At 42.2% G+C, this 15,743-nt stretch overlaps 1 protein-coding gene across 2 annotated transcripts; it reads left to right on the top strand.

The window, feature by feature from the left end:
* The first annotated feature begins 2,329 nt into the window (after window positions 1-2,329).
* BCL2L15 (BCL2 like 15) lies at window positions 2,330-10,041 on the top strand. Of its 2 annotated transcripts, XM_082613425.1 has the most exons (4): window positions 2,330-2,638; window positions 2,959-3,080; window positions 7,249-7,473; window positions 8,110-10,041. In XM_082613425.1, the coding sequence occupies exons 1-4, from the start codon at window positions 2,512-2,514 to the stop codon at window positions 8,125-8,127; spliced, it is 492 nt and encodes a 163-aa protein (XP_082469551.1). In that variant the 5' UTR covers window positions 2,330-2,511; the 3' UTR covers window positions 8,128-10,041. The 2 variants fall into 2 exon arrangements, with proteins under 2 accessions (XP_082469551.1, XP_082469550.1); XM_082613424.1 differs by lacking the exon at window positions 8,110-10,041 and having other exon boundaries at window positions 7,249-7,632.
* Window positions 10,042-15,743: the final 5,702 nt, after the last annotated feature.

Here is a 15,743-nt window from a genome sequence, read left to right as displayed (position 1 = left end):
GCAATCATTTGCATAGTTCCTGATGATCATTTTACTGCTATGGACCAGCGACTGTTAAATGTCTCCATTCCCTCCTCCTTTTTGAATGGGAGTTCTATTACAATTATTTTGTCCCTTTCTCATATATTGGGTGTTTGGGGGAGGGGAGACAAAGAACTTTTTTTCTTAGTTATAGGTCTTCATGTTGAGAGGAGCTGTATCCCAGGATCCTCATTCACATGTGGACCTGGTGCAGATGACAAGATCCTGGATTTTGAGCCAATGATATAATGAGATGAGGCTTTGGGAAAGGGATATTAATTGTTATCGCCAGAACAGCAAGAGAAGCAAGTGGTAGTGAAAAAATTCTGGCCTCATTTTTCAGTAATAATTAAGAGTACAGTACTTGAACTGCAAGAGTGAAGGGTATGTGGGCTGGTAGGGAGGGGAAGGGGTAGTTGGGAGGGTGCTACATTGAAGGCCCAGAGAGAAATAAACAAAGAAGGAATTTTTACCCCACATTGCTCATGAAGGGTATACTCTGTTTCTGCAGCCTTACAACATTGATTGTACAGATAATGCAAAGGATAGATAAGATTACGCAAAGATTAGATTCCCAAGATGGCATTTGCCCATAAGCATATCAGTAGTGAAATGAGGAAGGTGGTTTATTATTGTGGGAAAAGGTTTATTATTAATGGTAAGACACACTTGGTTTTAAATTTCTATTCTGCCACTTATTGATGCCACTTACCTTGGGCAAGCTATTTAACACCAGTTGGATAGTATCTTATAATTTTTTGTTTTTGTATATTATATTGGGAGTATGTCATAAATGTACTTGTTGGAATCCTTAACTTGTCAGTGGCTCACTCTAGTGTGAAAGGAGGTTGACCTAGAATTCTCTCTGACATTAGAGGTCTGAAGGCTATTTAGTAGAAACTGAAGTTTCAGCCCTAATGATTGATAATGACAAATAAAAATGGCCCTTCAGCTACATAATTCCTGTTCCTAGTCTGAAAGGAATTTATGATGTTTTTTTTTTAGAATGGAATAGAAAGCAGAAGATTGGCTCTGATTATCTTGCAAGCTAGAAATTCCACTTTGAACAACTAACTTACTGTTTCTGCTTGAATCTCTTACTAGTTCACCAGGTCAGAGTACCTGGAAGGGCTGATAGGTTTGAGTGCTGCTTCTGAGATACAAACCCAGAATCTACGTGTAGTTACATTAAGAAGGCAGCCACTATGAAGTGTCCAATCCTGAGAACCTGTAAAACGACAATGGAGTCCAACCCTGTTAGGAAAATCCCAATTAATTCTATTAGAGAGTAAATCCCAGATCCCTTTTATCCTGGTCATTAGACCTTGGGCTAAAAGGAAGATATTTAACACTTGCTGTGTGTCAGATACTGTTGGGTCATTCCACATAACATTATCTTATTTAATCCTTGTTATTTCCCTGTGAAATACTTTGTGTTGTCCCCATTTACAATTCCTCAAATGCCCGAATTTTTTTTTTTTTTTTTTTTTTTTCCGTATGCGGGCCTCTCACTGCTTGTGGCCTCTCCCGTTGCGGAGCACAGGCTCCGGACACGCAGGCCCAGCGGCCATGGCCCACGGGCCCAGCTGCTCCGCGGCATGTGGGATCCTCCCGGACCGGGGCACGAACCCATGTCCCCTGCATCGGCAGGCGGACTCTCAACCACTGCGCCACCAGGGAAGCCCAAATTCCCAAATTTTTATTCACCTTTTCAGCTTTTATATATCCTGTAAATCTGGAATGGTCTTATTCCTACTCTTTGCCTAATGAATCCCTGCTTGTCCTTCAGAGCTCAACTCAGATGTTACTACTCAAGGAAACCTTCCTTACCCCCAGGTTTGTTTCCTTATTATACACTGTACTAACACACTATATCTTAATAAGCACAAGAAATTATATGATTAGTCATTTAATATCTGTCATTCATGCTGAAATATGACTCCATGAGGATGGGAACTGTATCTGTGTCGTTTTTCTGGGTTATTTATAGTGCCAAGTATGTGTAGTTTCTTACACACTGGTACTCAGTAAGTAATCAGTGTGTGATAGTGGCAAACAAATGCCATAGTCAGGAGTTGAATGCTTGTGTAATAGAACTTCAAAATTTCTTTCTTTAAATTACACCGTACCCAGAACCCAGCAGGAAGTTTCTCAGTGTTGCCCAAGAGGCTCTTCCTTGACTCTTTCAGTTCTAGATTGGCTATCTAACTATTAAAGTTATTCATTAACCCTAGGTACTGGCTTGGGTGTGGCTCTGAGATAAGGAACTGAAAGTCTTCGACAAACCTCCCCAGCTGTGTGTGGGTGAGCTCTTCAGAGAAGTCCCACCTTTCTGAGCAGCTGTTTTGAAGGTGGTGGGTAAGGCTCCAGGACTCCATTAAGAAACTTTACAAGAGGGACACATCTGGTTTACCAGTGTTTCTGACTTCCTTCTGAACTGAAAGCTGCTTTGTTTTGTAGAAAAGCAAAACTTGGCCATAAACATCTAAAATGAAGAGCCCCCGAACCTTTGAGGAGCAAACGGAATGCATTGTAGACTCTCTACTCACAGACTTCTTAGGTCCCACTTGTCAGGTTGCTAACCGGACCCTTCGTTGTGCAGACGAACCAGATTCAGGTAAGGCTTCTGGCCCGAAGTGGTAATTGCAGGTCAACAAGAGAATCTGAATATGCTTACTTATTTCTTCTTAAGTTTCAAAAGGTAAACTCTAAGCTTTCAGCAATATCTGAAGTCTTTATAGAAGGGAAAGAGATTCTCAGTGAAGGGAGGTTTTCTGTCTTCTATTGGTGTTGACAGAATATTGAAGATTTTCTTGGGAGAGAATGATGCCCAAATTGTTTAAAAAGTCTAGAGAACTTTCTTCAATGCCCAGATTCCTGGGACCTGCCATCCCTTCCAGCATTGTGACGAATGTGACTGTGTTCCCTCTGTTTTAGGAGAGGTCTGCTCTTTTGATGTGGCCATCATTGCTGGTCGCCTTCGGATGTTGGGTGACAAGTTCAATGGAGAATTGGAAGCTCCTGCCAAAAACATCATCGCAGAAACCATTCAGGGACAGGTCAAGTTTCTGCTACTTCCTTCTATTGTTTGCTGCTTTTTTTCTATTTCAATATCCTTCTCTTACTACTCCTATATGACTGTGACTAGAAATGTTCTGTGAAAGATTTGGGGGCTTAATGCATCCAAGGAGATACAGCAGGAATTCTTCAACTGCCAATTCTTTAGCCCTTAATCAAAGCCTAGGTGGTATCGAGGTGGAGAGCTTTTGGCATAGGCTGATCAGCCTTCAGATTGTTTCTATTTGTTTTTCATCAGAGCTGTGCTTAATGGCATAGAGCATATATATAGCATTTTATTCTTGGTAAAGCATTTTATTCTTTTATGCACCTGTTTTAATATTTATTTTGCTGGTAGTGGACATCTTTTTTTCCTCAAGGTCGAGCAATAAAATTATATACAGGAAGGATAGGCATTTGACAAATCCGATGCAATGAAGGATAAGTACTTACAGCAGCCTACTAGGGCGTATCTGGCTTTTCATCAGTGTCCTGATTCCTGGACTCTGTATGGGATGTAAATACCATAGGCAATGTTCTAGAAGAGGTTGCTGATTAATATCAATAATGACAGCTAATATTAACTCATCACTTACCATGTGCCAGACAGTGTTCTAAATGCTTTACCCTTATTATCTCATTTAATCCTTACACCGCTCTATGAGGCATTATAGAAACTGTTATCCACAGTGCAACCTCTCCCATCTGCATGTAACACTGTGAGAGCAAACATCTAACCCATTTTGTCCACTGCTATATTCACACAGCCTAGAACAGAACATGATATACAATAGGCCCTCAAAAAGTATTTTCTGACTTAGTATCCATTTAAGCAGATCAGGAAACTGAAGAATAGGGAAATAAGTAATTAGATTATTTAGTAAGCGTTGAAGTTAGGATTTGAACCCAGACTGATTCCAGAATCACACCTTTTTTTAAATTGAGGTAGCATTGCTTTATAACTTTACATAAGTTTCATGTGTACAACATTATAATTCCACTTTTGTATACACCACAGCATACTTGCCACCAAAAGTCTAGTTTCTCTCTGTCACCATAAAATTGACCCCCTTTACCCATTTTGGTTCTTTTTGTTTTTCTAAATTAATTAATTAATTAATTAATATTTTATTTTTGGCTGCGTTGGGTCTTCGTTGCTGTACGTGGGCTTTCTCTAGTTGCGGTGAGCGGGGGCTACTCTTCGTGGTGGTGCGCAGGCTTCTCATTGCAGTGGCTTCTCTTTGTTGTGGAGCACGGGCTCTAGGCACGCGGGCTTCAGTAGTTGTGGCCCACAGGCTTTGTTGCTCCGTAGCATGTGGGACCTTCCTGGACCAGGGCTCGAACCCGTGTCCCCTGCATTGGCAGGCGGATTCTTAACCACTGTGTCACCAGGGAAGTCCCCCCTTTACCCATTTTGACCTTGCCCTATCTCCTGGTCACCACCAATCTATTCTCTGTATCTCTGTGCTGAACCACACCCTTAACCATTATGCTTTATCTTCCTACTGAATGCAGCTCAGGCAGAACTGGACTTATCACACTTAATTGCTTGCACTGAAGCTTTCCTAGGTAGCTGGTAGCTGGATCTACTTTTTCTTTTTTTTTTTTTTTTTTTTTGCGGTACGTGGGCCTCTCACTCTTGTGGCCTCTCCCGTTGCGGAGCGCAGGCTCAGCGGCCATGGCTCACGGGCCCAGCCGCTCCGCGGCATGTGGGATCTTCCCGGACCGGGGCACGAACCCGTGTGCCCTGCATCGGCAGGCGGACTCTCAACCACTGCGCCACCAGGGAAGCCCTACTTTTTCTTTTTAATTAAAAAAATTATTTTGGAAACAGCTTCAAACTCACAGAAAAGTTGAATCATTTGAGAGTAAGTAGCCAACATGTTGTTCCATCACGCCCTTCAAACAAGGACATTCTCTTATATAACCACAGTCTAACCATCAAAACCAGGAATTTAGCATTAATACATTATCATCTCATCCTCAGATCCCACTCAGATGTTCTCAGTTGTCCCAACGATGTCACTTTCACTTACAGCTGGCCCTTGAACAACACAGGTTTGAACTGCATGGGTCCACTTATATGCATTTTTTTTTCAATAAATAGTACAGTACTACACGATCTGCAGTTGGTTGAATCTGCAGATGTGGAACCGCAGATATGGAGGGCCAACCATAAAGTTATATGTAGGTTTTCAACTATGCAGGGGATTGTTTCCCCTAACCTCTGTGTTGTTCAAGGGTCACCTGCATAGCAGAAGGATCTAGGCCAGAATCAGATATTACACTTAGTTGTCATGTCTCTTTCATCTCCTTCAATTTGGAGTAGTTCCTCAGTCTTTCCTTGATTTTCATGACCTTGACCCTTGACAATTATGAGCCAATTATTTTGAAGAATGTCCCTTAACTTGGGTTTGTTTGATGTTTCCTCTTGAATCGATACAGGATACGTACCTTTGGTAGGAATAGCACAGAAGTGTTGCTGTGTTCATTTCACTGCATCCTATGAAGTGGCGCAGATTTCAATTTGTCCCAGTACTGGTGTTAACTTTAATCACTTAAAATGGTGTCTGCAAGGCTTTTTCACTATCAAATTAATCTTTTCACCTTTAATTAGTAAGTGTCTTGTAGGGAAGTACTTTGAAACCACGTAGATACCCCATTTCTCACCAAAATTTTAATCTATTCATTTATTTATTTTTTATATCAACGTGGACCCATGAAGTCCTACTTTATTCAGTGGGTTATAATCTGTTACTATTATTATTTATGTGTATGCTCAAATTGCCCTAGCTTCCACCTTTCAACCTGAACTGTGTCTTTTTGGCATGTCCCTATCATTCTCTGAGTACTTCTTTAATTTCTGACAGAAGATCTTGTATTTTCCAAGCCCCAGCCTGAAATTAGCCATTCTCCAGGGAGCTCTAGTTTCTTTTAATGGAGAATGCTATTTGGAAACCAGGATCTAGGTACTCTCACCATGGATGCCCTTCTTGGCTTGTTTGCGTTCTGACACCCTGCTTTGACCACCATGGGTCCCCTACACTACACCACAATAGACCTTGCTCGGCCCCGTCTAATGACTCTTGGATCAAACTTTTGGGGAAGGAAAGAGAAAGAGGAAAAGCGAATCTATTTTTTACTTTAGAGTTTCCCAGACTTCAGTCATTCAAGCCATACCTTCAGAATTTGACCAACTCTGCTATGATGTACTTGGTATTTTTCTTTCAAATCATTTTGTTTTTCCTTTAATCATTTTGTTCATCCTGAGCAAATCATGGGTTTGATGGGCTGCTTAGGTTTTTTCTAATACCCAGTACAATAAATTAAAAATACTAAAGTAAGAAAAGTTTATCCATCTACTTCTTTTTTTTTCTGTTCTTTTTTTTAACATCTTTATTGGAGTATAATTGCTTTACAATGGTGTGTTAGTTTCTGCTTTATAACAAAGTGAATCAGCTATACATATACATATATCCCCATATCTCCTCCCTCTTGTATCTCCCTCCCACCCACCCACCCTATCCCACCCCTGTAGGTGGTCACAAAGCACCGAGCTGATCTCCCTGTGCTATGAGGCTGCTTCCCACTAGCTATCGGTTTTACATTTGGTAGTATATGTATGTCCATGCCACTCTCTCACTTTGTCCCAGCTTACCCTTCTCCCTCCCCATGTCCTCAAGTCCATTCTCTAGTAGGTCTGCATCTTTATTCCCGTCCTGCCCCTAGGTTCTTCATGACCATTTTTTTTTCTTTAGATTCCATATATATGTGTTACCATATGGTATTTGTTTTCCTCTTTCTGACTTACTTTACTCTGTATGACAGACTCTAGGTCCGTCCACCTCACTACAAATAACTCAGTTTCGTTTCTTTGTATGGCTGAGTAATATTCCATTGTATATATGTGCTACATCTTTATCCATTCATCTGTGGATGGACGCTTAGGTTGCTTCCATGTCCTGGCTATTGTAAATAGAGCTGCAATGAACATTGTGGTACATGACTCTTTTTGAATTATATCCATCTACTTCTTAAGATTACCTTAGATACAACCAATGTGCACTTGCCACTCTTTGAGAAACACTTGCTTTACTGGATTCCTACACCTGCAGCCTACTGTACTTTTTTTAGTGATACTCCACTGATAGATCCCATATCTTACCCCAGGCAGGAGCTATGCTTCAGGACACAGTTAAATCTCTCAGCAAGGCCTGGTGTGCCCAGGATTCCAGCTTGGCTTATGAGAGAGCCTTTCTGGCAGTGTCAGTGAAACTTCTTGAATGTGTGGTCCGCATGACTCCTGAGATGGCAAGACAGGTGGCTACGTCCATGACAAATATGATCATTGGGAACACTGCCATCCGAGAGTATATCCAGGGCCAGGGAGGTTGGGTAAGTATTTTGGGGCCCCTGGCTTTGCTAGCCATTTGCATTGTTTTTGTACTAATCTCTGGGACTCCAATTAGTGGTTCTTTCCATCAGTTGGAAACCATGCAGGGAAACTGGCCTTCCAGTTGCTGAAAATGCCGGGATTTTTTTGCCATGGAAAAGGGGAGGAGTCAGAAGCTCAGCCAGCGGGTCTTGGACCCCAGAGCCAGGCTGCCTAAAATGTTGACTGCTAACTTTGTCAAGCTAATTTCCACTTCCTATACATAATCATCTATGAAGTATATTAGTGGTGGAGTTCTAATCTCAGTGTGACTTTGCTCTACTGGTAAATTTCTGGGTCTTTTTTCCCTAACATCTTTTTGGTGTGTGTTGAGGAAGTTCAGAATCATCTTACTATTATTTAACAAAAAACAATTAGTGACATCTGCTGTAGTGGTAACGGTAGGAGGCATTCTAAGTCCATGTCTTAGTAATCATTAGAACATCTGCTCTCTTAGAGCACTCCCCTTCATTTCCAAGATCAGCAGAAGCCTTAGTAAGAGCTGCCTTCCCTGGAGTTATCTGTGGGTCATTCTGGCTTCTTTAGGGAGTTCCTGAAGACCATTTCTTTGACTGTAGGATATTCATTGTTCTTCCTAGGAAAATCTGGAGAGCTAAAGAAGAGGTGGAGCTGTTTTCCAGCCTGAAAAACTTTGATCTTCTTTGACTGATCAGGTGATTGATCTCTGACAGTTAAAACAGAAACAACCAAATCAAAACCCTCTTTCTCTTGGACAGAACTGAACTTAGCTGAGTAACCTGTTTTCTACTGATTGTTAAAGTTAGGAGCAGCTCCCAGAGGTCTGTAGAGATTTTATACTTTCTGTTTTTACATGAGTTTTAATGAGGTTTTGTTGAAGCAGAGACCTCCAGACTTAAAGTAGTGACTTGTCAGTAGTGGAATTCCAGGCAACGGGGCAGGCATTTGCTGGAGATACTGTGGGGAAAAGGGAACACACAGTAAACCGTTCCTTCAGATTTAGTCCTGTCCTCTGTTAAGGATCTTGTCTACTAATTTTGCAGTCTAAAGGGTTTCAGGGAGATCTTTGGTTAGAAAACCTTGTTATTTTAAGTTGAGGATTTTCTTTTAAATTCATAACCTAAATCTCATATTAATTTCGCCTGAGCCAAATTATTTTATGTATTTTCAAGGCTGGAAGCAAAAAAATAGCACTTTGTTCATCTGCTCTTGTACTAGGAAGGCCAAAGAGCAATAAAACAGTTGCTGCATTTTTATTGCCACAGGATGCAGGAAGTGCTGGCCCACTTCTGGGACAGTAGGGCCATCCCAGCTTAGATGAGGCTAGCTACATACCACAGTGTTTTTCAAAGTGCAGTTTACATACCACTTGCATGTGACCTTATAGGTTGCTGATTTCCAGGCCCCATCCACTAGAGATTCTGATTCTGTAGGGGAGGGCTGGGGCCTAGGTTCCTAACTTTTTAATCAGATCCACTGGTGATTCTAATGTACACATAAATTTTGAAAACCATCACTTTAGAGCAAGGGTTGGGAAATTAAAGCCCACGGGCCCAATCAGACCACCGCTTAAAAAATTTTTTTTTTGTAAAGAAAGTTTTATTGGAATGCAGCTACACTCACTTGTTTACATATTATTTATGGTCGTTTTAGCATCGCAGCAGCAGAGTTGAGTAGTTATAGCAGACACCGTATAGCCTGCCCTGTAAAGCTTAAAATATTTACTATCTGGCCCTTTAAGTTTGCAGACCCCTGCTCTAATGCTAAATGAACATTTCTCCTTGTGTAATTTAAACTCTGTTGCAATCCTGATAATTCCAAACAGAACTGTAGATAGGATAACTCCTTTTTCAGAATTTAGTCTGAGTTCTTGTTAGATTTTGCATAGTCTACACTTTCTTTAGAACCTTTGGCAAAAGGAGCTCTGTGACTCCTGAGTATTCGATAGAAGGTATACATTTCCCTGGCCCTGCCACAAGTGATTGGAGGTAAAGCATATGGTTTCTATGGTCTGTGTATCTCATAACAGTTCTTAATAATCTCATAGATTAGTAGGCAGTCATCACATAGAGACTTCTTTATCTCTAAGTCCCCAAACCAGACGATTTACCTGAACATCAAGAAGAAAATCACTACTAAAGCATTACTATATCTATTTTTTTAAGAGAGGCGTTAATGGCTTTGGCTAAAGTTTAACAGAGTTAACCACATCCCCTCCCTTCACCCAGCCAGCCGTCTGGCTCCCCTAGATACACAGAAATAAAGCTGTAGTGCTGTTAATGTATTCTGACTTTTTCAAGTTATGCTATTTCCTCTATTCTTTGATAAATCACAGTTAGGTTAGTAATCCAGAAATGAGATTTCATGTTTCTCCTTAGTAGAAATGATCTTTTTTTGCTACCAATTTAAGACACTTGATGTATTCCTTTGTCCCTTACATTACTGTAAACTCAGCATGGTGAGTTTTGTGGTATTTGACCTCTTAGGTGAAATCATTATTTTCACTTTGACTAATGCTGTTCTGTTCATGAAATAAAATTCTCTCTATGCATTTGAACTAATTCTCAGCAAATGCAATCTGAATTGAATGATATAGAAATAGGGAGCAGATTGGTGGTTGCCAGGGGCAGGGGGTGGGGGGGTAGAGAAAACAGGTGAAGGTCATCAAAGGATACAAACTTCCTATGAGATGAAAAGTTCTGGGGATGTAACACACAGCATGGTGACTGTAGTTAACAATACTGTAATGTATATTTAAAAGTCGCTTAGAGAGGGCTTCCCTGGTGGCACAGTGGTTGAGAGTCCGCCTGCCAATGCAGGGGACATGGGTTCGTGCCCCGGTCTGGGAAGATCCCACATGCCGCGGAGCGGCTGGGCCCGTGAGCCATGGCCGCTGAGCCTGCGCATCTGGAGCCTGCGCTCCGCAATGGGAGAGGCCACAAGAGTGAGAGACCCGCTTACCGCAAAAAAAAAAAAAAAAAAAAAAAGAATACATCTACAGGCTCCTGACGTGTGCAGCGCAGAGGGTGGGCTGGAAGGCCCACAGGTCTGCGCCTGCCCGGCTGCATCGCAGCTCTGAGGGGTGCTGTGAACTGCAGTGGGTTCTTGGCTGCTCAGCGCTGCATCTCGGGCACGCCAGCCTTGGCCTTCCCCTGCTCCTGCACTGGCCGCAAGGCCTTGTCGGGCCCGGGGGTGCCTCGCTCCTGCAGTCCCGGGCCCACCTCGAGGCTGGCACACGTGACCGGGAAGCACGGCCCGAGGCCAGCGAATGAGTCGCAACATGGCGGGCTCTCCTCCTGCACCAGGCAGCCCACCGGCTCCCCCGCGCTGCTGCCCGGCCCCTCCGGACCCTCCTGCGAGTTCTGACTGACGTAGACCACGATGATGTTGCCCTTGAAATTCATCACCTGCCCGCTGGAAATAAACGTGGAGTTACAATTTCCAGTCACATTTCCTACAAGGGGAGAGGAAGAGAGAACACGCAGAGGACATGATCCAGCAATCCCACTCCTGGGCATATATCCAGAGAAAACTATGGTTGGAAAGGATACATGCACCCCAATGTTCATTGCAGTGCTGTTTACAAGAGCCAAGACATGGAAGCAACCTAAACGTCCATCAACAGATGAATGGATAAAGAAAATCCATTGTGGTACGTATATACAATGGAATATTACTCAGCCATTAAAAAGAATGAAATATTGCCATTTACAGCAACATGGATGGACCTAGAGATTATCATACTAAGTGAAGTTAAGTCAGACAGAGAAAGACAAATATCATATGATACTTAAATGTGGACTCTAAGAAAAATGATACAAATGAACTTGTTTACAAAACAGAAACAGACTCATAGACTTAGAAAACAAACTTATGGTTACCAAAGGGGAAAGGTGGAGGGGGGGATAAATTGGGGGTTTGGGATTGACATATACACACTACTATATTTAAAATAGATAACCAACAGAGACCTACTGTATAGCATACGTAACTCTACTCAATGTTTGCAATAAACTAAATTGGGAAAGAATTTGAAAAAGAATAGATATATGTATATGCATAACTGAATCACTTTGCTGTATACCTGAAACTAACACAACATTGTGAATCAACTATCCTCCAATTAAAAAAAAAAACATAGACAGGTGCTCATAACATCGAGCGTACTCTATGCTACAGGTCTACTCTCTATTATGCCTATGTCTTTCTGCTCTCACCAGTTACCAAGTTAGTTCTTAAGTCTGTTTTTAACTAGTTAAACCTATTAGGAAATCTAATGAAATACAAGCGTACCTCGTTTTCTTGCTCTTGGGTTTATTGTGCTTTGAAAATGCTGCGTTTTTTACAAGTTGAAGGTCTGTGGCAACCCTGCATTGTCAGATGATGGTTAGCATTTTTGCCAATAAAGTATTTTTAAACTGAAAAAAAAAAAGAATACATCTACAGATGGAACAATTCTCACAGAGCACTGGCTAAACACCATCAGAAGACCTTGGACACTGGAAAGGACAGGAAAGATCCCCATATAACCAGGTAGGACGAAAGAAAAAAGAAGGGAAAAAGAGGATAGGAAGCAGCATGGGGCCTGTGCCCCTTGGTGGGGAGCTGAGGAAGAGGAGAGGTTCCTACATCTGGGGAAGCCCCCTCACCAACATGGAAATCAGTTGGGACAGAAGGGGAACATCCAAGGCTGTCAGAGGAGGGTGAAATGACTGGTCTGTGGCAGCCAGGACAGGACAGAGTGTGACCTACACAGATGGTCTGTGCCACATCCCTGCATGCCCCAGACTGGGACATGTGTCTGCTGATGTGCACAAGGACTGGGAGCTGGAATGTGGGTGTTGGAGAGCAGACCCAGGGAGAAGACTGCTGTTGGCTGTGAGGAGACAGCCTGAGGGGACGGGAAGAAGGCAATTGCAACTAGGAATGCTTATGGAGGAAACCTGGACTGCCACAGAAGCCAGGTGCCACTGTTGAGTGACATGCAGGGGGTGGAGCCGCCATTTCAGCTTCTCTCTCCCCATGTGCCACCCCCTGTACCCCCAAGTGCTAGGAAAGGCTGCACGCACACACCTGCCGCCAGGTGCTAGGAGAAGCCCCTACTGTGGCTGGCTTTCTTGTGCCTGCCCCCGGGCACTAGGAAGGGCCTCCACCAGGGCTGATCCTCTCACAGTGGCCACTGAGTGCTGGGATAGGCTCCTACTAGGGCCAGATCTCTCATGCCCATGGCCACCAGCTTCCCCAAGCACCTCCTCACTGACAGGACTGGATCTCTCACAGCTGCCAACCCCCCAAACCCTGCACACCTGTCACCGCTGGGGCTCCCACAACCCCAGCAGCCATGCCACCTCTACATCTCTCATCATCACCAGGGCAGACCCAAGTGCTCGAGGGCAGCTTCGGGAGCAGACCCCTGTGGGTGGCGCATGTGCAGAGCTGAGACTAAAACCACAGCTGAGCCCCAGGGGCGGGTCAACTAAGGAAGAGGAATGAAAATCTTTACATGCAGCTGCACAAGTCACAGATTAAATCCCTGCAATCAACTTGGTAAATCCTGCATATATGAAATATCTGAATGGACAGTGAGTGTTCCCACAACTGAGACTGGGGGCAAATACAAGTGACAGTGGGCCAGGTCAGAGGCTGAGCTACGGACACAGTGCCCAGAGTGGGTCCAGAGACCTACCCAGAGGTACTGGAGGCCTCCTAGGGAGGTGGAGGTTGGCTGCAACTCATGGTGGGGGCAAGGACGCTGACAGCTGAGACCCCAGGAAAATATTATTATTACTATTTTTTAATGTTTTGTTCTGTTTTTAAAAATTATTATTTTATTTTTTATTAAAAATTTTTTTTAATATATTTTTTATTTTTCTGCTTTTACTTTGCTTTTTTGGTGTTTTCTGTTTTTTCCTTGTTATGTTTTGTTTTTAATCTTTTTTTTAGTCATTTTTGTGTTTTATGTTTTCTTTGCTTTTTTTTTAGTGTGCATTTGCTTTTGTTTTGTTTCCTGTTTTTTGTTTTTGTTAGTTTTGTTTTTAATTGTTTGATCTCGTTTTTTGGGTTCTCTTATTTGTCTGGTTGTTCTCTTGTTTTTGTTTTCTTTGTTTTTGTTTCTTTTTTTGTATGTGTGTGTGCTTCTAGTTTTTGTTTTTGTTTGGTTTCGCTTTTTTTTTTTGTCTTGGGTTTTATTTGTTCCTTTGTTTTCTTTGTTTTAAACTGTTGTTGTTACTGTTTGTTTGTTTTTGTCTTTGCTATTTGTCTTGGATTTTGTTAGTCTGTTTTCTTCCCCCCCGCCTTATTTTATTTATTTTTTTGCCATGCAGCTTGCAGCGTCTTTGTTCCCCAGCCAGGGGTTGGGCCTGAGCCTCTGGGGTGGGAGCACCTGAGTCCAGGACGCTGGACTGCCAGAGAATTCCTGGCCCCAGGGAATATTAATCAGCAACAGCTCTCCAGGAAATCTCCATCTCAACTCCAAGACCTGTACCCACCTAACTGCCTGCAGGCTCCAGTGTTGAATGCCTCATGCCAAACAACAAGCAAGACAGGAACACAAACCCAGCCATCAGCAGACAGGCCTAAAGTCATATTAAGCTCACAGACCCACCAAAACACACCACCTGATGTGGCCCTGCCCATCAGAAGGACAAGATCCAGCTCCACCCACCAGAGTGCAGGCACCAGTCCCTCCCACCAGGAAGCCTACACAAGCCACTGGACCAACCTCACCCACTGGGGGCAGACACCAGAAGCAAGAGGAAAAATGACATTGAAGCCTGTGGGAAGGAGGCATCAAAAACGTAAGTTAGGCAAAATGAGAAGACAGGGAAATATGTTGCAGACGAGGGAGCAAGGTAAAAACCCACAAGACCAAATAAATGAAGAGGAAATAGGCAGTCTACCTGGAAAAGAATTCAGAGTAATGGTAATAAAGATGATCCAGGATCTTGGAAATAGAATGGAAGCATGGATCGAGAAAATACAAGAAATGTTTAACAAGGACCTAGAAGAACTAAAGAGCAAACAAGCAGTGATGAACAACACAATAAATGACATTAAAAATACAGTGGAAGGAATCAATACCAGAATAACTGAGGCAGAAGAACAGATAAGTGAACTGGAAGATAGAATAGTGGAAATAACTGCCATGGAGCAGAATGAAGAAAAAAGAATGAAAAGAAATGAAGACAAACTCAGAGACCTGTCTCTCAGATTATAGTCGAAAACTTCCCTAACATGGGAAAGGAAATAGCCACCCAAGTCCAGGAAGCACAGAGAGTCCCATACAAGTTAAACCCAAGGAGAAACATGCTGAGACACATATTAATTAAACTGACAAAAATTAAATACAAAGAAAAAATATTAAAAGCAGCAAGGGAAAAGCAACAAATAACATACAAGGGAATCCCCATAAGGTAATCGCTGATTTTTCACCAGAAACTTTGCAGGCCAGAATAGAGTGGCAGGCTATATTCAAAATGATGAAAGGGAAAAACCTACAACCGAGATTACTCTACCCAGCAAGGATCTAATTCAGATTCAACAGGGAAATCAAAAGCTTTACAGACAAGCAAAAGCTAAGAGAATTCAGCACCACCAAACCAGCTTTACAACAAATGCTAAAGGAACTTACCTAGGTGGGAAACACAAGAGAAGGAAAAAGATCTACAAAAACAAACCCAAAACAATTAAGAAAATGATAATAGGAACATACATATTGACAATTACCTTAAATGTAAATGGATTAAATGCTCCAACCAAAAGACACAGACTGGCTGAATGGATACAAAAACAAGACCCATATATAAGCTGTCTACAAGAGACCGACTTCAGACTTAGGGACACATACAGACTGAAAGTGAGGGGATAGAAAAAGATATTCCATGCATATGGAAATCAAAAGAAAGCTGGAGTAGCAATTCTTGTATCAGACAAAATAGACTTTAAAATAAAGACTATTACAAGAGACAAAGAAGGACACTACATAATGATCAAGGGATCAATCCAAGAAAAAGATATAACAATTGTAAGTATTATGCACCCGACATAAGAGCACCTCAATACATAAGGCGAATGCTAACAGCCATAAAAGGGGAAATCGACAGTAACACAATTATAGTAGGGGACTTTAACACCCCACTTTCACCAATGGACAGATCATCCAAAATGAAAATAAATAAAGAAACACAAGCTTTAAATGACACATTAAACAAGATGGACTTCACTGATATTTATAGGACATTCCATCCAAAATCAG

Source organism: Mesoplodon mirus (genome assembly GCF_964341445.2).
Source record: "Mesoplodon mirus genome assembly, chromosome: 3".
NCBI lineage: Eukaryota > Metazoa > Chordata > Mammalia > Artiodactyla > Ziphiidae > Mesoplodon > Mesoplodon mirus.
This window is presented reverse-complemented; position numbering and strand designations above follow the sequence as displayed.